Genomic DNA, 20,815 nt, shown 5'->3' on the forward strand with positions numbered 1-20,815 from the left:
TGTGTGTGTGTGTGTGCTTATGTGTATGTAAGCGTGTGTTTGCGTGTGTGCGTTTATGTGTGTGATTGTGTGCATGTATGTATGTGTATGCGCGCGCTGGTGTGTGTGGTTTCTTGCGTGCGCGTGAATGTTTGTGTGCCTGTGTGTGATAGTGCATGCCTTTGTGTGTGTGTGTGTGCTTGTGTGTATATGTGCGTGAGTTTGTGTGTTTACGTTTGTGCTTGTGTGTATGGTGTGTGTGTGCGTGCGGGGGGAGCTCGTGTGTGGGTGTGGGTGCTTGCGTTCGTGTATGTATGTTTGTGTGTGAGATTGCATGCGTTTGAGTGTGTGCTTGTGTATTTGTGCGTGCGTTTGTGGATGCTTGTGTGTATGTGTGGGTGCGTGTGTATGTATATGTACGTATGTGTTTGTGACTGCGTTCGTTTGTGTGTATGTGTGCGTGCGTTTGTGTGTGTGAGTGCGAGCGTTTGTGTGTGTGCTTGTGTGCGTATGTATGTGTGCGTGTGTGTGAATGCGTGCGTGTATGTGTGTGTGTGTGAGTGCGCGCGCGTTTGTGGGTGTGCTTGTGTGTGTATGTATTTGTGCGTGTGTGAGAGTGCGTGCGTTTGTGTGTGTGTGCTTTTGTGCGTGCGTTTGTGTGTGTGAATGCATGTGTGTGTATTTGTGTGTGTGTGTGTGTGTGTGTGCGGGGGGTGGGCTTGTGTGGGTTCTTGCGTGCATGTGTATGTGTGTGTGCGTGTGTGAGAGCTCGTTTGTGTTTGTGTGTGCTTGTTTTCGTGTGTGAGTGCTTATGTGGTTCTGTGTGTGCATGCGGGGACGCTTGAGTGCGTGTGTTTGTATGTGTGTGTGAGTGCGTGCGTTTGTGTGCTTGTGTATGTGTGAGTGCGTGCATTAGCATGTGCTTGTTTGTATGTGTGAGTTCTGGTGTGTGTGGGTGCTTGCGTATGTTTTTATGTATGTGTGCGTGTGTGTGAGAGAGAGTACGTGCGTTTGTGTGTGTGTTTCTGAGTATATGTGCATCAGTTTGTGTGAGTGCGTTCATGTATGTGTGTGCGTGCTTGTGTATGTGTGTTCTTGTGTGTGTGTGTGTGTGTGTGTGTGTGTGTGTGTGTGTGTGGGTGGGTGGGTGGGTGGGTGGGTGGGTGCTTCTCTGCGTGTGTGTGCGAGTGCATGCATTTGTGTGTGTGTGTGTGTGTGCGCGCATTTTTGTGTGTGTGTGTGTGCTTGTGTGATATGTGCGTGTATTTGTGTGCGCGCATTTTTGTGCTTGTATGTGTGGGGGTGATTGCGTAAATGTGCATGTGCAAGAGAGTGCGTGCGAACGTGTGTGTGCGTGTGTTTATATGTATAATTGTGTATGTGCGTTTTTGTGTGCATGCGTGCGTTTGTGTGTGGATAGGTGCGTATGTAAATGTGCGTGTGTGAGAGTGCGTGCGTATTTGTATGCTTGTGTGTGCACTTGTGTTTGTGTGCGTGTGTGTGGATGTGTGCGAGTGTTTTTTATGTGTGCGTGAGTGAGAGAGAAAGTGCGTGCGTGCGTTTGTGTGTGTGTGTGTGTGTGCTTTTTTTTGTGTGTGTGTACACGTCTGCGCGCTTGTATGATTTTGTGTGTGGGTGCTTGCGTGCGTGTGTATATATGTGTTTTTGATAGCGCGCTTTTTGTGTTTGTGTGCTTGTGTTTGAGTGCATGCGTGTGTGTGTGTGTGGGTGCTTGCGTGCATGTGTATGTGCGCGTGAATGTGTGAGTGCGTGCGTTTGTATATGTGTGCTTATGAGTGTGTGTATGTGCGTGCGTTTTTGTGTGTGCGTGCGTTTGTGTGTAATTGTGCTTGCGCGTGTGTGAGTACGTGCGTTTGTGTGTATGAGTGCGTGCATTTGTGTTTGCTTGTGTGTGGGTGCGTGCGTGTGTAGGTGTGTGTGCGTATGTGAGAGTGCATTCTTTTGCGTATGTGCGTGAGTGCGTGCGTTTATATGTGTACTTGTGTGTATGTGTGCGTGCATGTATGTGCTTGTATGTGGGTGCTTGCGTGCGTGTATGTACGTGTGCGTGCGTGCAAGGTTGCGTTCTTTTGTGCGTGTGTGCGCTTGTGTCGGTGTGCGTGCATTTGTGTGTGTGAGTGCGTGCGTTTGTGTGTGCTTGTGTATGTGTGGTGTTTTTGCGTGCTTGTGTGTGTGCGTGGGGAAGTTCTTACCTGATTGTGTCTGTATGTGTGCGTGTGTGTGTGTGAGAGTGCGTGCTTTTGTATGTGCTTGTATGTCTGTGTGAGTTTGGGTGTGTGAGTGCGTGCGTTGTTTTGTGCTTGTTGTATGTGTGTGTGTGTGTGTGTGTGTGTGGTGCGTGCTTGCGTGAATGTGCGTGTGTGAGAGAGTGAGTGCAAACGTGTGTGTGCGTGTGCTTGTGTGTACGTGTGCGTTTTTGTTTGAGTGCGTGCCTCTGTGTGTGTTTGCTTGTTCGTATGTGTGCGGTCGTTTGTATGTGCGCTAGTGCTTGTGTGAGTGCTTGCGTGCGTTTGAATGTTTTTGTGCGTTTGTGTGTGTGTGTGTGTGTGTGAGTGCGTCCGTTTGTGTAGGTACGTGCGTGTTTGTGTGTGTGTATGGTGTGTTAATGTATGTGTTGGTGTGCGGTGTGTCTGTGTTTGTTTGGGTGCTTGCTTTTGTGTGTACGCATGTGCTTGTGTGTGTGTGTGCTTATGTGTATGTAAGCGTGTGTTTGCGTGTGTGCGTTTATGTGTGTGATTGTGTGCATGTATGTATGTGTATGCGCGCGCTGGTGTGTGTGGTTTCTTGCGTGCGCGTGAATGTTTGTTTGCCTGTGTGTGATAGTGCATGCCTTTGTGTGTGTGTGTGTGCTTGTGTGTATATGTGCGTGAGTTTGTTTGTGTGTTTACGTTTGTGCTTGTGTGTATGGTGTGTGTGTGTGCGTGCGGGGGGAGCTCGTGTGTGGGTGTGGGTGCTTGCGTTCGTGTATGTATGTTTGTGTGTGAGATTGCATGCGTTTGAGTGTGTGCTTGTGTATTTGTGCGTGCGTTTGTGGATGATTGTGTATGTGTGGGTGCGTGTGTATATATATGTACGTATGTGTGTGTGAGTGCGTTCGTTTGTGTGTATGTGTGCGTGCGTTTGTGTGTGTGAGTGCGAGCGTTTGTGTGTGTGCTTGTGTGTGTATGTATGTGTGCGTGTGTGTGAATGCGTGCGTGTATGTGTGTGTGAGTGAGTGCGCGTTTGTGGGTGTGCTTGTGTGTGTATGTATTCGTGCGTGTTTGAGAGTGCGTGCGTTTGTGTGTGTGTGCTTTTGTGCGTGCGTTTGTGTGTGTGAATGCATGTGTGTGTGTATTTGTGTGTGTGTGTGTGTGTGTGTGTGTGTGTGTGTGCGGGGGTGGGCTTGTGTGGGTTCTTGCGTGCATGTGTGTGTGCGTGTGTGAGAGCTCGTTTGTGTTTGTGTGTGCTTGTTTTCGTGTGTGAGTGCTTATTTGGTTCTGTGTGTGCGTGCGGGGACGCTTGAGTGCGTGTGTTTGTATGTGTGTGTGAGTGCGTGCGTTTGTGTGCTTGTGTATGTGTGAGTGCGTGCATTAGCATGTGCTTTTTTGTATGTGTGAGTTCTGGTGTGTGTGGGTGCTTGCGTATGTTTTTATGTATGTGTGCGTGTGTGTGAGAGAGAGTACGTGCGTTTGTGTGTGTGTTTCTGAGTATATGTGCATCAGTTTGTGTGAGTGCGTTCATGTATGTGTGTGCGTGCTTGTGTATGTGTGTTCTTGTGTGTGTGTGTGTGTGTGTTTGTGTGTGTGTGTGTGTGTGTGTGTGTGTGTGTGTGTGTGTGTGGGTGCTTCTCTGCGTGTGTGTGCGAGTGCATGCATTTGTGTGTGTGTGTGTGTGCGCGCATTTGTGTGTGTGCGTGTGTGCTTGTGTGATATGTGCGTGTATTTGTGTGCGCGCATTTTTGTGCTTGTATGTGTGGGGGTGCTTGCGTAAATGTGCATGTGCAAGAGAGTGCGTGCGAACGTGTGTGTGCGTGTGTTTATATGTATAATTGTGTATGTGCGTTTTTGTGTGCATGCGTGCGTTTGTGTGTGGATGGGTGCGTATGTAAATGTGCGTGTGTGAGAGTGCGTGCGTATTTGTATGCTTGTGTGTGCACTTGTGTTTGTGTGTGGATGTGTGCGAGTGTATTTAATGTGTGCGTGAGTGAGAGAGAAAGTGCGTGCGTGCGTTTGTGTGTGTGTGTGCTTTTGTGTGTGTGTACACGTCTTCGCGCTTGTATGATTTTGTGTGTGGGTGCTTGCGTGCGTGTGTATATATGTGTTTTTGATAGCGCGCTTTTTGTGTTTGTGTGCTTGTGTTTGAGTGCATGCGTGTGTGTGTGTGTGTGTGGGTGCTTGCGTGCATGTGTATGTGCGCGTGAATGTGTGAGTGCGTGCGTTTGTGTATGTGTGCTTATGAGTGTGTGTATGTGAGTGCGTTTTTGTGTGTGCGTGCGTTGCTTGTGTCTGGGTGCGTGCGTGTGTAGGTGTGTGTGCGTATGTGAGAGTGCATTCTTTTGCGTATGTGCGTGAGTGCGTGCGTTTATATGTGTACTTGTGTGTATGTGTGCGTGCATGTAAGTGCTTGTATGTGGGTGCTTGCGTGCGTGTATGTACGTGTGCGTGCGTGCAAGGTTGCGTTCTTTTGTGCGTGTGTGCGCTTGTGTCGGTGTGCGTGCATTTGTGTGTGTGTGTGTGAGTGCGTGCGTTTGTGTGTGCTTGTGTATGTGTGGTGTTTTTGCGTGCTTGTGTGTGTGCGTGGGGAAGTTCTTACCTGATTGTGTCTGTATGTGTGCGTGTGTGTGTGAGAGAGTGCGTGCTTTTGTATGTGCTTGTATGTCTGTGTGAGTTTGGGTGTGTGAGTGCGTGCGTTGTTTTGTGCTTGTTGTATGTGTGTGTGGGTGTGTGGTGCGTGCTTGCGTGAATGTGCGTGTGGGAGAGTGAGTGCAAACGTGTGTGTGCGTGTGCTTGTGTGTACGTGTGCGTTTTTGTTTGAGTGCGTGCCTCTGTGTGTGGACGGGTGCGTGTTTGAGAGTGCGTGCGTATGTGTGTGCTTGTATGTGCGGTTGTGTTTGTGTGTGTGTGTGTGCGGGTGCGTGCGTGTGTACGTATGTGTGCATGAGTGAGAGAGAGGGAGTGTGTGAGTTTGTTTGTGTGTATGTGTGCGTTTATATGTGTTTGCGTGGTTGTGTGTTGAGTGCGTGCGCGTGTGTGTATGGGTGCTTGCGTGCAAATGCGTGAGTGCGTGCGTTTGTGTGTGTGCTTATGTGTATGTGTGCGTGCGTTTTTGTGTGTGCGTGCGTTTGTGTGTATGTGTGTGGGTGTGTGCGTGCGTATGTGTCGTGCGTGCGTGGGTATGTTGCGTGTGGGTGCTTGCGAGCGTGTGTATGTATGTGTGCGTGAGTGCAAGGTTGCGTTGTTTTGTGCGTGTGTGCGTGCGTTTGTGTGCGTGAGTGCGTGTGTTTAGGTGTGGGCTTGTGTATGTGTGGTGTGTGCGCGTGATTGTGTGTGTGTGTGTGTGTGTGGGGGGGGGGGAGTTTTTGCCTGACTGTGTATGTATGTATGTTTGTGCATGTGTGTGAGTGCGTGCTTTTGTATGTGTGCTGGTTTTTATGTCTGTGTGCTTTTGGCTGTGTGAGTTTGTGCGTTTATGTATGTGCGTGTATGTGTTGTGTGGGTGTGTGTGTATGTATGTGTGTGAGAGAGAGCGATCGTTTTTGTGTGTGTGCGTGCGTTTGTTTGAGTGCGTGCGTTTGTGTGTGTCCGTGTTAGGGTGCGTGTGTTTGTATGTATGTGTACGTGTGAGTGAAAGTGCGTGCGTTTGTGTGTGTATGCTTGTGTGTTTGTGTGCGTGCGTTTGAGTGTGAGTGCATGCTTATTTATGTTTGTCTGTGTGCGTGCGTTTGTGTGTGTGCTTGTGTACGTGTGTTGTGTGCGCGTGATTGTGTGTGTGTGTGTGGGGGGGGGATCTTGCCTAAGTGTGTGTGTGAGTGCGTCCTTTTGTATGTGTGTTTGTTTGTATCTCTGTGTGCGTTTCGGTGTGTGAGTGCGGGCGTTTATATATGTGCGCGTGTGTGTTGCGTGGGTGGGTGCGTGTGTATGTATGTATGTGTGTGTAAGAGAGAGCGATTGTTTGTGTGTGTGTGCGTGCGTTTGTGTGAGTGCGTACTTGTGTCCGTGTTAGGGTGCGTGCGTTTGTATGTATGTGTACGTGTGAGTGAGAGTGCGTGTGTTTGAGTGTGAGTGCCTGCTTATGTGTTTGTGTGTGTGTGCTTGCGTGTGATTGTGCGCGAGCTTTTGTGTGTATGAATGGGTGCTTGCGTGCGTGTGTGTGTGTGTATGTGTTTGTGAGAGTGCGTTTGTGTGTGTGTGTGTGTGTGTGTGTGTTTGAGTGCGTGCGCTTGTGTGTGTGGGTGCTTCCGTGCGCGTGTATGTGTGAGTGCGTGTGTTTGTGTATGTGTGCTTATGTGTATGTGTGCGTGCGTTTTTGTGTGTGTGTGTGTGGGGGATGCGTGTGTGAGCGCGTGTAGGTATGTGTGCTTATGTGAGAGTTCGTGCGTTTGTGAATTTGCTATTGTGTATGTGTGTGTGAGTCCGTTTATATGTGTACTTGTGTGTATATGTGTGCGTGTATGTATGTGCGCTTGTGTGTGGGTGCTTCCGTGCGTGTGTATGGATGTGTGGGTGCCGGTAATGTTGCGTTCTTTTGTGCGTGTGTGCGCTTGTGTCTGTGTGCGTGCGTTTGTTTGTGTGAGTGCGTGCGTTTGTGTGTGCTTGTGTATGTCTGGTGTGCGTGCGTGCTTGTGTGTGTGAGGGGAGGTTCTTGCCTAAGTGTGTGTGTTTGTGCGTGCGTGTGTACGTATGTGTGCATGAGTGAGAGAGAGGGAGTGTGTGAGTTTGTTTGTGTGTATGTGTGCGTTTATATGTGTTTGCGTGGTTGTGTGTTGAGTGCGTGCGCTTGTGTGTGTGTGGGTGCTTGCGTGCAAATGCGTGAGTGCGTGCGTTTGTGTGTGTGTGTGCTTATGTGTATGTGTGCGTGCGTTTTTGTGTGTGCGTGCGTTTGTGTGTATGTGTGTGGGTGTGTGCGTGCGTATGGGTCGTGCGTGCGTGGGTATGTTGTGTGTGGGTGCTTGCGAGCGTGTGTATGTATGTGTGCGTGAGTGCAAGGTTGCGTTGTTTTGTGCGTGTGTGCGTGCGTTTGTGTGCTTGAGTGCGTGTGTTTAGGTGTGTGCTTGTGTATGTGTGGTGTGTGCGCGTGATTGTGTGTGTGGGGGGGGGGGGAGTTTTTGCCTGACTGTGTATGTATGTATGTTTGTGCATGTGTGTGAGTGCGTGCTTTTGTATGTGTGCTGGTTTTTATGTCTGTGTGCTTTTGGCTGTGTGAGTTTGTGCGTTTATGTATGTGCGTGTATGTGTTGTGTGGGTGTGTGTGTATGTATGTGTGAGAGAGAGAGCGATCGTTTGTGTTTGTGTGTGTGCGTGCGTTTGTTTGAGTGCGTGCGCTTGTGTGTGTCCGTGTTAGGGTGCGTGTGTTTGTATGTATGTGTACGTGTGAGTGAAAGTGCGTGCGTTTGTGTGTGTGTATGCTTGTGTGTTTGTGTGCGTGCGTTTGAGTGTGAGTGCATGCTTATATATGTTTGTTTGTGTGTGTGCGCTTGCGTGTGGTTGTGCGCGAGTTTTTGTGTGTGTAGATTGGTGCTTGCGTGCGTGTGCATGTGTGAGTACGTGCGTGCGTTTGTTGGTGTAAGTGTGCGTGTTGGTGCGTGCGTGCGTATATGTGTGTGCATGGATGCGTTTGTGTGTTTGAGTGCGTGCGTTTATATATGTACTTGTGTGTATGTGTGCGTGCATATATGTGGGCTTGTGTTTGGGCATGTTGTTTGTTGGTGCTTGCATGCGTGTGTATGTATGTTTGCTTGCAAGGTTGCGTTCTTTTGTGTGTGTGTGTTTGTCTGTGCGTGCGTTTGTGTGTGTGCTTGTGTACGTGTGTTGTGTGCGCGTGATTGTGTGTGTGTGTGTGTGTGTGTGTGTGGGGGGGGGGGGTTCTTGCCTAAGTGTGTATGTATTTGTGCGTGTGTGTGTGAGTGCGTCCTTTTGTATGTGTGTTTGTTTGTATCTCTGTGTGCGTTTGGGTGTGTGAGTGCGGGCGTTTATGTATGTGCGCGTGTGTGTTGCGTGGGTGGGTGCGTGTGTATGTATGTATGTGTGTGTAAGAGAGAGCGATTGTTTGTGTGTGTGTGCGTGCGTTTGTGTGAGTGCGTGCTTTTGTGTCCGTGTTAGGGTGCGTGCGTTTGTATGTATGTGTACGTGTGAGTGAGAGTGCGTGCGTTTGAGTGTGAGTGCCTGCTTATGTGTTTGTGTGTGTGTGTGTGCTTGCGTGTGATTGTGCGCGATCTTTTGTGTGTATGAATGGGTGCTTGCGTGCGTGTGTGTGTATGTATGTGTTTGTGAGAGTGCGTTTGTTTGTGTGTGTGTGTGTTTGAGTGCGTGCGCTTGTGTGTGTGGGTGCTTCCGTGTGCGTGTATGTGTGAGTGCGTGTGTTTGTGTATGTGTGCTTATGTGTATGTGTGCGTGCGTTTTTGTGTGTGTGTGTGTGTGGGGGGGATGCGTGTGTGAGCGCGTGTGTAGGTATGTGTGCTTATGTGAGAGTTCGTGCGTTTGTGAATTTGCTATTGTGTATGTGTGTGTGAGTGAGTCCGTTTATATGTGTACTTGTGTGTATATGTGTGCGTGTATGTATGTGCGCTTGTGTGTGGGTGCTTCCGTGCGTGTGTATGGATGTGTGGGTGCCGGTAATGTTGCGTTCTTTTGTGCGTGTGTGCGCTTGTGTCTGTGTGCGTGCGTTTGTTTGTGTGAGTGCGTGCGTTTGTGTGTGCTTGTGTATGTCTGGTGTGCGTGCGTGCTTGTGTGTGTGTGTGTGTGTGGGGAAGTTCTTGCCTAAGTGTGTGTATTTGTGCGTGTGTGTGTGAGTGCGTCCTTTTGCATGTGTGCTTGTTTGTATGTCTGTGTTCGTTTGGGTGTGTGAGTGCGTGCGTTTATGTATGTGCGTGTGTGATGTGTTGGTGCGTGCGTGTGTACGTTTGTGTATGAGAGAGCGTGTGATCGTTTGTGTGTGGGTGCGTTTGTGTGAGTCCGTGCGTTTTTTTGTGTCCGTGTTACTGTGCGTTCGTTTGTATCTATGTGTACGTGTGAGTGAGTGTGCGTTTGTGTGTGCTTGTGTGTATGTGTGCGTGAGTTTGAGTGCGAGTGCGTGCTTTTATGAGTATGTTTGTTTGTGTGCTTGCGTGTAATTGTGCTTGCGTTTGTATTATGTGTACGTGTGAGTGAGAATGCGCGCGTTTGTGTGTGTGCTTTGTGTATGTGTGCGTGCGTTTTGTGAGTGCGTGCTTATATGTGTGTTTTTGTTTGTGCTTGCGTGTGATTGTGCGCGAGATTTGGTGTGCCTGATGGGTGCTTGCTTGTTTTTATGCATATACGTGTGTGTGTTATTGCGTGTGGGTGTGCTTGTGTGGTTGTTTGTGTTGATGTGTGTGTGTGCTTGTGTGGATGATTGGGTACTTGCGTGCGTGTGCTTGTGCATGTGCGAATGAGTTTGTGTGAGTGCGTGCGTTTGTGTGTGCTTGTGTATGTGTGGTGTGCGCGCGTGCTTGTGTGTGTGTGTGGGGAAGTTCTTGCCTGAGTATGTATGTATTTGTGCGTGTGTGTGTGAGTGCGTCCTTTTGCATGTGAGTTTGTTTGTATGTCTGTGCGTTTGGGTATGTGATTGCATGCGTTTATGTATATGGGTGTGCGTTGTGTGGGTGCGTGCGTGTGTATGCTTGTGTATGAGAGCGTGCGATCGTTTGTGTGTTTGTGTGTATGCGTGCGTTTGTGTAGTCCGTGCTCTTTTTTTGTATCCGTGTTAGGGTGCGTGTGTTTGTATGTATGTGTACGTGTGAGTGAGCGTGCGTTTGTGTGTGTGCGCTTGTGTGTATGTGTGCGTGCGTTTGTGTGAGTGCGTTCTAATATGTGTGTGCTTGCGTGTGATTGTGCGCGAGCTTTGGTGTGTCTGATGGGTGCTTGATTGTTTTTATGCATACACGTGTGTGTGTGTTATTGCGTGTGGGTGTGCTTGTGTGGTTGTTTGTGTTGATGTGTGCGTGTGCTTGTGTGGATGATTGGGTGCTTGAGTGCGTGTGTGTGCATGCGTGAGTGAGTTTGTGTGTGTGTGTGTGTGCTTGCGTTTGTGTGTTGTATGTAGGTTTGTTTGCCTGTGTGTGCGCGTGCCTATGTATATGTGCTCTTGTGTGAGAATGCGTGCGTTTGTGCGTGTGTTGTGTTTTTGTCCGTGCGTGTATATATATATATATATATATATATATATATATATATACGCACGGACAAAAACACAACACACGCACAAACGCACGCATTCTCACACAAGAGCACATATACATAGGCACGCACACACATGCAAACAAACCTACATACAACACACAAACGCAAGCACACAAACGCATATATGTGTGTGTGTAAGAGAGAGAGAGAGAGAGAGAGAGCGTGTTTGTGAATGCGTGCGTTTATGTGTTTTTTTGTGTATGTGTGCTTGCGTGTATGCTTGTGTCCGCGCGTGTGATGTATGTGTGCGTGTGTGAGAGATCGTTTGCTTGTGTGAATTTGTGCGTTCGTTTGTGTGAATGCGTGCGTTTTTGTGCTTGTGTGTGTGTGGTCGTGTATATGTATTTGTGTGCGTTTTTAAGTGTGTGTGTTTGTGCGCGCGTTCGGTTGTGTGTGATTGCTTGCGTTTTTGTGTACGTGTGTGCGCTTTTGTTTTTTTTTGTGTGTGCGTACTTGATTGCTTGCGTGCGTGTGTATGTATGTTTGTGCTTGTGTGTGAGAGCGTGCGTTTGTGTGCTTGTGTGTATGTTTGTGTCCGTTTGTGTGCGTGTGTTTACGTTTGTGAATGCGTGCGTGTATGTTTCTTTGTGTGTACGTGTGCTTGCGTGTGCGTGTTTGCGTGTGTGAGAGTGTGTGCTCGTGTGGTTGGGTGCGTGTGTATGTATTTGCGTGTGTGTGAGATAGTGAGTGCCTTTGTGCGTGTGTGTGTGTGCGTGCTTGTGTGCGTGCGTTTGTATGTGTGCGTGTGTGTGATTGCGTGCGTTTGTATGTGTGCCTCTGTGTGTGTGTGTGTGTGTGTGTGTGTGTGTGTGTGTGTGTCTGTCTGTCTGTGTGTGTGTACGTGTGTATGTATATCTGCGTTTGTGTGAGAGTGTGTGCTTTTGTGTATGTGTGCCTGTGTGTAAGTGTGCGTGCGTTTGTTTGTGTTAGTGCTTGTGTGTGTGTTTGTGTGTGTTTATGTATGTATGTTTGTATGTATGTATGTATGTTTGCGTGGGTGTGAGAGAACGCGTGTGTTTGTGTGTGTGCTTGTTTGTATGTATGCGTGCGTTTGTGTGTGATCGCGTGCATTTATGTGTGCTTGTGTGTGTGTGTGTGTGTGTGTTTGTGTGTGTGTGTGCTGTGTTCGAATGCGTGCGTGTGTATGTATGTGTGCGTGTGTGAGTGCGCGTGCGTTTGTGTGTATATATGTGAGTGAGTTTGTGTGTGTGAGTGCGTTCTTTTGTGTGTTTGTGCGCGCGCGCGTGTGTGTGTGTGTGTGTGTGTGTGTGTGTGTGTGTGTGCGTGTGCGTGCGTGCGTGCGTGCGTGCGTGTGCGTGCGTGCGTGCGTGCGTGTGCCTGAAGTATCCAGATGTCCTGACAACATAAATAGAGGTACGTTCAAGATGCTGACGTATAAAGAGTGTAAAGCGGTTCCATTTATAAAACTTAGCCTTGACTTAAAACGATTAATGCCTGGAGGTTTTATCAGATGTTTGTTATTTATATTTCATTGGTTGTTGTTAATGTTGCTTTATTAATTCAATTTCTTTCACTTTTAATAAAGGATACGGCAGTTTTGTTTTTCATTTCTTGAGTCATGAAAAAACAGTAAAAAAATTCATCCACGGAGTTTGAGTAGGCAACCCATGCAAGCAAAGGAAGAATGATACCCATCTACTAACATGGAGTGAAGTTAAGTCTTTTAATATTCAGGCAACAATCCTAACATAGAGGGAATAATTTCCAAGAACTTTTCATCCGCGCGCATTATTAATCATTTTTGGGGAAAATCGGGCAAAAAGTGAGTTCAGGTGTATAGGTTTGTTATTACTCATAGTCAACATGAACTGCTGTAATGTTTCAGCGACTTTCTGCTCCTCCCAGGCTACATTGACTTCACTGCAGATCAAGTTGTGAGTGGAATTTCTCCTAATTCCAAACATCAACTTCTCCCCTGTTGTATGTAATTTATTATTAACTTCTAAGCCCATATAGGTTGCGTGAGTGCTGAATGTCATGATATTGTAACACCACACTAACCCGTGATTTATTACGTGGATGTTACTCATTATTTATTCGTTAGACCTAAGAATGTAGAAGCAAAAAATTATGAATGAATGCTAGGAATAACGGCGAGTGAAGTTCTACGTATGAACGTGTACTTGTGCGTGTTTAGGATCTGAGTTCTCCCTTGACCAGGAAGATCAGACTGCACTCTCCTTTCGTGTCATCTCCTATGGACACTGTCACTGAATCTGACATGGCTATTGCTATGGCTGTGAGTGTCCTTCTCTTCCTTCACCACCTCAACTCAGCCTCCTTTCCTCTCCTATGTCTTTTTTTTCTGTATTCTAACGTGCAAAGGAAACAGCCCAGTACCTCGTCTTTTTCGGTTAACTGCTTCCTTTGTTTTAGCTGACTGGTGGTATTGGTATTATTCATCACAATTGCACGGCTGAATTCCAGGCCAACGAGATACGTAAAGTTAAGGTAAATGAGCTATAACATTTAATTTACCAACGGGTTATATAAAGTGAAGCTATAAGAGTAAAGAATTGTGAAAAAAAGTTCTGTAATGATATCTTGGCACAGCAGTAATTAAATTATTTTTCAGTATGACGCTTGGTAAAAGAAATGTACCTCAATTACATTACTTGGTTCATTGCTGAAATGGTTCAATCAACTTAAATCAACTGTCCACTAAAAGCTTTTGCTTTCTAGCAACTGAAGTAATGGCTCAACTTTGACGTCATAGCAAACGTCGTTAATTTTTTTCGCGAACGTGTCTCTAATTTCATTGCGCCGCATGTAGGTAAAACCTCCTTTGCACAGTGGAGAGCATGGGTTAGAGTGAATTTTTCCCAACAAGGGCAGTTGATAGGTGTATTTTGCTTCAAAATTGTTCCGAATGGAAAAACGGTTGTGGAATTCCAATTTTGTCAACGTGAAACCGTACCGTTTCAGTGGCAAGGCAGTGAGCAAGTTTGAGGCTCATTTTTCAGATGCCGAGCCACCAACATGGCGTTTGTCTTCAGGTAAAGCGCGGATTTTTGCGACCTTCCATCCTCATAAGTCGAGCTTTAAGTTCGTCGTGCGTAATCATATCCTGTATGAGGTGAATATCGTGAGATCTTCATTTCCAAGAGGCTCCACAGCAGCTAGTGACTCACCTTAGTCAGGTCGTATTTCGTAGGCTCCCTGATGTTGAGACCACCCTCCCGGGTTGGTAGCTAATACAATTGGCGCGTGTTGTAGTGGACGGGCGGATCGAAACGATGTCAAAACTTTTCTCTGCGTCCAGATAACTTTTGGAAATGTTTTTGCAATTTTTTCGAGTTTGTGAAGCAGATTGGAAAACTTTTGCGATGTAGTTTGTAGGAAGGATTCACGCGAATCTTCACGAATCTTCAAAAGACTGATCCCAAAATACAACAGCCATCTACTATGTGAACAACAATTCTTCTGAAATTTTCTCGAGCTCTGGAATTCGTGTTCTCCTTTACAATCAATTAGAATTTTGGAGCATCTACTAGATCTCAAAAATGCTTACCATGGTCGGATAAATCCGCGAAGAACTTCGGCAGGTTCCCCAAACTCCGTTTGGGGAACCTGCCGTTGTTCACGTGCTCTTTCTGCGTCACGTTCGAGTTCCGCATGAGATTAATCAATGGGAGTATTGCTATACCGTACGTTTCCATGGCGATATGATCTCCCTGAGCAGCAAACAGGTGGGATGGGACTTATGTTTTCAAGAGCTAACTGTCGAATCAGGTAATTGAATGGCTTTTTGAATCAGGTAATCAGCCTTTTTCGAATCAGGTAATTGAATCATTTTCCGGAGCATCATAAACATTGAAACTATAGCATATTCCACACTTTTTGCCGAGAAATAGCTGGCTATCGCCTCCAAGAAAGCCTTTATTTGTCAATTGCGAGGTCGAAAACGATTGAGCGTTCTTGAGAATAATAATTTTGTCCGACAGCTAGTAATTAAATAAGCTGCAACGCTTTTTTGAAATAGGTGACCATTAATTACTTCTACATCAAGTAGAACAAACAAAATTTCGGTTGTTGAGATTGGTTGACTAATTTCAGTCGGAGAGAAATCTTGGTATTTTGCTGAAGCAATTTGTTTGACTTGAGCTTTGACTTCTTTCTTTTCGAACAGCTACCTCTGTTTTCGAACGTTGACTTCTCGTTTCCAAGAGTGGCTTTTAAAAGTAGCTGAGTGTTCATTGTATATTATTTTGTAACTGCTGGTAAAATTCAAGGTGAAAAGGTCATTTTCAGATTTTTTTGATCCCATATAAGTCCCTTTTGCCTATCTAAACTTATTTTAGGGGAGACATAAATTCACGGTCTGGACGGTTCTTAACCTTAAGAGTTTGACTTAACCCCCCCCCCCCCGCCCCCACGTCCACCCTCCTCCACCTGGTGGTGGATTTGACCGCCAGTCCAGTACCCCCCCCCCCCACAGCTGCTACCGAAGCCAAACGCTCGCCGGTCGTTTGAGAGCAATTCGCCCGACCGACGTTAGCCGGCTATGTTCTTTGAAAGATAACATTATTTGAAATTGAATTGATACATAATTCCGGATGATAACATTATTGCATAGCTTCCGGCTTCCTTTACATTTGCGCTCTTAAAATTTCTAATATTTGCTTATTTTATTGAACAACAGTTCAGTCAGCTACTGTAGAACTAAAGGAGTTCAGTCTTGGTTCTGAATCAGTTCTTGATTACAGAAGAAATTCTGCTGCCTGCTTCTGTTGTGTGTTGAAATCTTGTTGCGTGTTTAGAAATTTGAGCAAGGCTTCATAACTGATCCAATTGTGTTCCATCCATCACAGACAGTGGGTGATGTGTTGGAAATTAGGAACAAGCACGGCTTCTCAGGTATCCCTATCACCGACTCGGGCAAAATAGGTGGACGTCTTATGGGCATCGTAACGGCAAGGGACATCGATTTCCTACGTGGGAAAGAAAATCATCGCATTCCAGTCTCAGAGGCTAGATATCACAAAAAATATTTATTTACTAAAGTTCATGGATTCCCATTTATTTTTATAGCTGCGAAGCTGTAAGCTGAGCGAAGCTATATTGCGGTGCTCTTGGTTTTTACAATTGAAAGAATTTGAATTGTATTGGGGGGCTGTTTTTTCTATTACAATTCGAAGAATTTGATTTGTATTGGGGCGCTGTCTCTTTTAAGATCTGTTCTCACATTTTCATGATTTTTGAAGTCAAATTGGAGTGGTGATTTTGGTCACGCCGAAACAGGAAGTGGAGCAAAAAAAGCAAGTGGTTTTGCGGCGTGAAATTTTTTCACTCTAATTTTAAAGTAGAGTGAGAAAACGGTGTTTGAACAAAAATTCGCTTTCTCGCTGGCGTAGATTTAATTATTGAATGTATTATTAATAGCCGCCCTCATCTTCTCAGCCGGCTATTATAGCGCTCCTATTTTTTTTTTACTTCGTCGAATAAAAAAATGTTTCGCTTTACCTCATTTTCCGCTTTTTCAACATTTTGCGTGATATCTTTTTGACTTCTCTAGGCTAGTTTCTCTCTTCTCTCATTCTACTAAGTGATTTTGAACATCAGTTGCTCAGCAAAGCAATTCAAAATGAACGGAGTCAGTATAAAAAATTGAAGTCAGAAGTAGAAACGGGATAAACCCATAAAGCCCAATTTTAGATGCCCGCCATTTGAACGTCGTTCCTATAAGTCTGAGTTACAATCTCTAATGCTTATTGGTATTGATAGTAGCCCTTGTAGCCTCTCTCTAAGAAACAGAAGTACCTTATGTTCAACTACGAAATGCCATCAAAATAAATTGGACTTAAAAAATGTTTTTGTTCAAAAATCTTTTTTTTTCAATATCTTCTATTCTCTCAATCGCAATCATGCTTATTGGAATCAACGGTGGCTATTTTCCGGCAATCTGCCGGGTATGTTTTTGAATATTTATTTCGTTTCAAGGCTGTTGAAGTTGATTCTGTGATGCTGCTGCAAAATTTATTTTGCAAATAGTGCATAACACCTGACATATTAATATAATTGGTGTCCAATGTGTTAGTGCTTAGTTGACGGCCTTTTGAAAATATTCTGTACTCATTTTTGTCAATATAGTACAGTATACAAAGAAAATTTTTGTTCTCGATTCTTTCGCTAGTTTAAATCAAGTTGATGTCAACAATAGATTGGGGATATTTCTGATTCTCGGAAGAATCTTGTACATACTGACTGATTCCTGCGGGAAGCAATTGCAAATACTGAAGATTTGAATAGCTATCAGTAGTAAGAAACCAAACCAGGACACCTTGATTTACTTTTTGGCTGATTTTCCCCAAACATCTTCAATCATGCGGGCAGATAAGAGTTCTTGGCAATGATTCCCTTTGAAAGGACTTACCTTAACTATTTTGAAATAGACGGATTTAATTTCTTCTTTCCTTATATGGGCTATCTACTCCAACTCCGCGGACGAAATCTCTTGACGGTTTTTTCGTGACTCGAAACGAAAAACAAAAGGACCATAAATTCTTTGAAGGACAGCTCGGAACTATTATTTTTAATGCCGCACAGCGATAGCTGGGGCTATTATTGGCCTTCACTTGGTTTTTTACAATGCAAAGAATTTAAATTGCATTGGGGCGCTGTAAATTGCAATTTAAATTGCATTTCTCCTTAAGGCAAAATGGAGCGAAAAGGCAAGTGGTTTTGCGGCGTGAATTGTTTTCGCTCTAACTTTAAAGCATAGTGAGAAAACGGTGTTTGAACAAAAATTCGGTTTCTCGGTAGTGGTTTTTTGTTCACATCTGATTTCACATCTGAGGCAATTTCACTCTGATTTTTACTTTTTTGATTTTTTGGATCGGATTTTTTTCTAAATGTTTTTCCCAATCCATTCGCAGCTCATTTTAGGCCTAGTTTTTGTTTGAATTAAATTCTTATTTCTCGCTAGTGGTTTTTTGTTCACATGCGGCATTTTGACATTGATTTTATGTTTTTTGCTTATTATTTTTTTTAAAAAGGATTTACTCAATTCACTCAGTCCATTCTAGGTCTAGTTTTTCTGTTTAGTCAATGAAAAATCTTTGAATTGTACGTCAAGACTTGTCCTGCTATGTTTTTTTTAAGATTTGTTCACGCTTTTTTCGGATTTTTCACTTCAGTGAGAAGTCAAATTAGAGTGGTGATTTTGGTCACACTGAAATAGTAAATGGAGCGAAAAAACGAGTAGGTTTGAGGCGTGACTTTTTTTTAAAATACTTTTAAAGTGGACTGAGAAATTGGTGTTTGAACAATTTGGCGGTTTTTGAGATGGTTTTTTTCCGGGTGCTTCAATTTGACATCTGTTTTCAGAGTTTCCTGTGGTTTAGTGCTTTTAAGACGGTACATATGTGTTTTAATTGTTCCTATTTGCCTTGGCTTGAATTCCTTAAGGGGCAGCTAAAACTTTTTATGACTTTGCCTCTATTTGTTGTCATAAAATATCAGTGAATTTTAGATTTTGCCCCCTTTTAAAAAAAAATTATCTGTTGTCTTATCACTAAGTATCATCAATGACAGGTCTGATTGGTTGCTAATGAGGCATAGAGAACTTAATTAATGGATCTACTTTTTCTCAAAAAATTTTGAGTGAATTTTGAGTTCTGCAAGTGTTTATTGTACTTTTTTTATGTCTCATTGTTTAATTTAATCTCATTGGGGACAGGTTTCTGATGATGCTAATAGGGGTATCGATTTTTTTCAATTTTGTCGTCTTGAATTAGACTCATTATTGACACGTCTCATTGGTTGCTAAAAGAGCTTCAATCAAAGCAAGTCATTTCAGTTCATAGCTATTGCTTTTTGTGACTTATACTCTTCTTCATTTTTTAAAAAGAAAATCTTAGGATTTTTTTTAGTTTTGCTAGTATTTGTTGTAGTACTTATTGCTGTCTTATCACTTAATCTCTTTGATGACAGGTCTCAACGGAGGACTCAATTAATTGATGGAATTGTATTCTTCAGTGGGTCTTGATGTAATTGTATTCTTCAGTGGCAGAGTTTTTTTTGCGATTTTTGGTTTTTTTGGCTTATCATTAAATATTAATAGTGAGGGGACTCATCGATATTTATTCGCTAATGAGAAATAGAGGAATATAGTCGGCAGTCTGAGTAAAGAGCAGTTTTTTTTTTTGATGTTGATCTTGTCTTTTCAGAAAAATAAAAGTTGAATTTTTATTCTTGCTTGTTTTTGTTGATCTGGTGTTGTTTTGTTACTTAGTCTCATTACTAGCAGCTCTCATTTGCCTTTTAAATTGGAGTAGATGATTTTCAAGTTATAAATTAATATAAGTCTCTGAATTGTATTTCAGGACTTGTCCTGCTATGTTTTTTTCAGATGTTTTCACACATTTTTCAATGATTTTGATCTTTCAAAACGGGATTAACAGGTAAAGCCCAGCGGGCATTAAGTTTCATTGGAGGTCCAATGCGGGCTTTAGGAGTCCTTCAACTGACTAGAGTGGTGCAGCTGTTGGGATGGCCTTAATTTAAGGTTAAAAGGTCATTTTTAGGTGTTTCTGGGCTCAAAATGATGCCATTTTTTGTTTTTTAAATGATTTGTTATTTTTGTTGGATTAGTCTTGTTGGATTAGTTGATGTTTTTAAAATTTGATGAAGGTCTCTTGCGAGACGAAATTACTTGTTATGACCTTTTTATGAGCTATATGTTTTGGTACTACTAACACACACGCAAAATGATACTAATTTTTGCAATTTTTTTTAAGTTTCTTTTAGTTTTCCAGGCTCATGTGCCAGGGAAACTCCTTTATGGTTTGATAATAGGAAACTGTATAGTTTATAGTAACAATGGAATGGTTTTCAACTTTCTAATGTCTCGAATTTTAGCATTTCTTGGATAAAATCTGTAAGTTTTAAAATTTTTGTCAATTTTTGATTTTTATCACTTCTCAAGTGCCAGAAAACCTGTTCTACTGACTGATAATAAAAGTTACTGCATGGTTTTTAGTATCAATGAAATTGTTTCCAACAATTTAGCTTTTCGAATTTTAGAAATTTTCTGATAAAGTTTGCAATTTTCAAGTTTTATGGAAACATTTGTCTTTTTTTCAGTTTTTCTTGCATCTGTAGCTGATAACCTCCTGCAGAGTTCGATAGTATTGAATAGTTGCCAGGGGCAATGGATTTGTTTTCAACATTTTAATAGAACGAATTTCATTTTTTTGAATTTTGAAATTTTTTTCTAAAAATTATTGCCTATCGGTCTTTGAGCCAATCAAATTTTTAAGGCTTGGAATTGGAATACTGGATAGCCTGTAGAGACAGAAGAACGATTCTGAAAATATTTATTCAGCAACATGTCATTTAAAATTTTCAGCAACATGTCATTAAAATTTGCAATTGATTTCAATTTTTTAAATTATTTTTCTGTCATTTTCTGAGTTAATCGACCTCCAAGAGCCAATAAATTTTTTTCAGGTCTTGCAGATATAATCCTGACCGATTTGAGAGACAAATATTGGTTTTGAACATATTTTTAAAATTGTTTTTTTTTAATGGGATCAAATTAGGCCTGCTGGTTTAAAGCTTCAAGAGTTTTAGCAATGATATTTTTGTGTTGTTTGTTTGATTGTTTTAGGTTCTCAACTTCTTGAGATGTTTTTTTATTTGGCTGGCATGTTGAATTGATCTGCTGGTCAGGTAGATTTCTTCTAAGTTTTTCATTTAATTCTTTGGATTATATTTCAGGGCTTGTCCTGCTATGTGTTTTTTAATTCGCTTTTTCGTTTTTTCGTTTTACATAAGTCAAGGTTTTCAGGTTTGACTTCTGACTTCCTTCACTTACTGTTTCAACTGAACGGATTTTAAATCCTGAAAGTGAGTGAATTGGCCTTGTAAAAGATTTTTCTCAGCGAGAGTTTTTTTCTTTATACACTGCGTTCAATGAATGACTTTTACTTTCAAAAGAGTTTTTGAGATTGGCGCATATAGATGACCGTTTTTAGCCGTGTTTTCGTCAATTTGACCCAATTTTTTCCATTAAATTTTTTTTGAAAAAGTTTTGATCGATGCCGCATGAACATGTAAACATCTGAACATCTGAAATGATAACACAATGTTTCTGAGAGCTTAATAATGCGTTTCAAGTGCAAAATTGGGCCATATTTCTCAATTTTTTTGGTCAATTTATGCCTTTTTAAACTAATTTCTTCATTTTTGGCTCTTTGAGCCGACCTTTATAACAACCAAATTAGATTATAATATTTCAGCGTATTTTTTGATATTTCCTGAATTGGATGCCTCTTTGATGTGCGGTGTTTTTTTATGTACACATAATACTCCGATCTTGGCGATTTTTGTAAAAGTCCTCTAAGTTTTTGTTCGTACTTTGAGTTGGTTTACCATAAAAATTTTCTGGTGGACCATCG

General features: G+C 43.2%; 2 protein-coding genes across 3 annotated transcripts in view; both read left to right on the forward strand.

Annotated features, from left to right (window-relative positions):
* Window positions 1–20,815, forward strand: part of LOC142358604 (protein FAM76A-like) — a 606,005-nt gene that overhangs the window by 291,065 nt on the left and 294,125 nt on the right. The window lies entirely within an intron of this gene.
* Window positions 1–20,815, forward strand: part of LOC142358600 (inosine-5'-monophosphate dehydrogenase 2-like) — a 136,831-nt gene that overhangs the window by 5,837 nt on the left and 110,179 nt on the right. For both annotated transcript variants that reach the window (XM_075410040.1, XM_075410039.1), the window contains exons 2-5: window positions 12,241–12,289; window positions 12,553–12,654; window positions 12,792–12,866; window positions 15,176–15,385. In XM_075410040.1, coding sequence (XP_075266155.1) covers window positions 12,241–12,289; window positions 12,553–12,654; window positions 12,792–12,866; window positions 15,176–15,385 — 436 coding nt within the window. The remainder of the gene's footprint in view (window positions 1–12,240; window positions 12,290–12,552; window positions 12,655–12,791; window positions 12,867–15,175; window positions 15,386–20,815) is intronic.

This window comes from Convolutriloba macropyga, chromosome 2, assembly GCF_964194025.1.
Source record: "Convolutriloba macropyga chromosome 2, txConMacr16.3, whole genome shotgun sequence".
In the NCBI taxonomy this organism is placed as follows: domain Eukaryota; kingdom Metazoa; phylum Xenacoelomorpha; order Acoela; family Convolutidae; genus Convolutriloba; species Convolutriloba macropyga.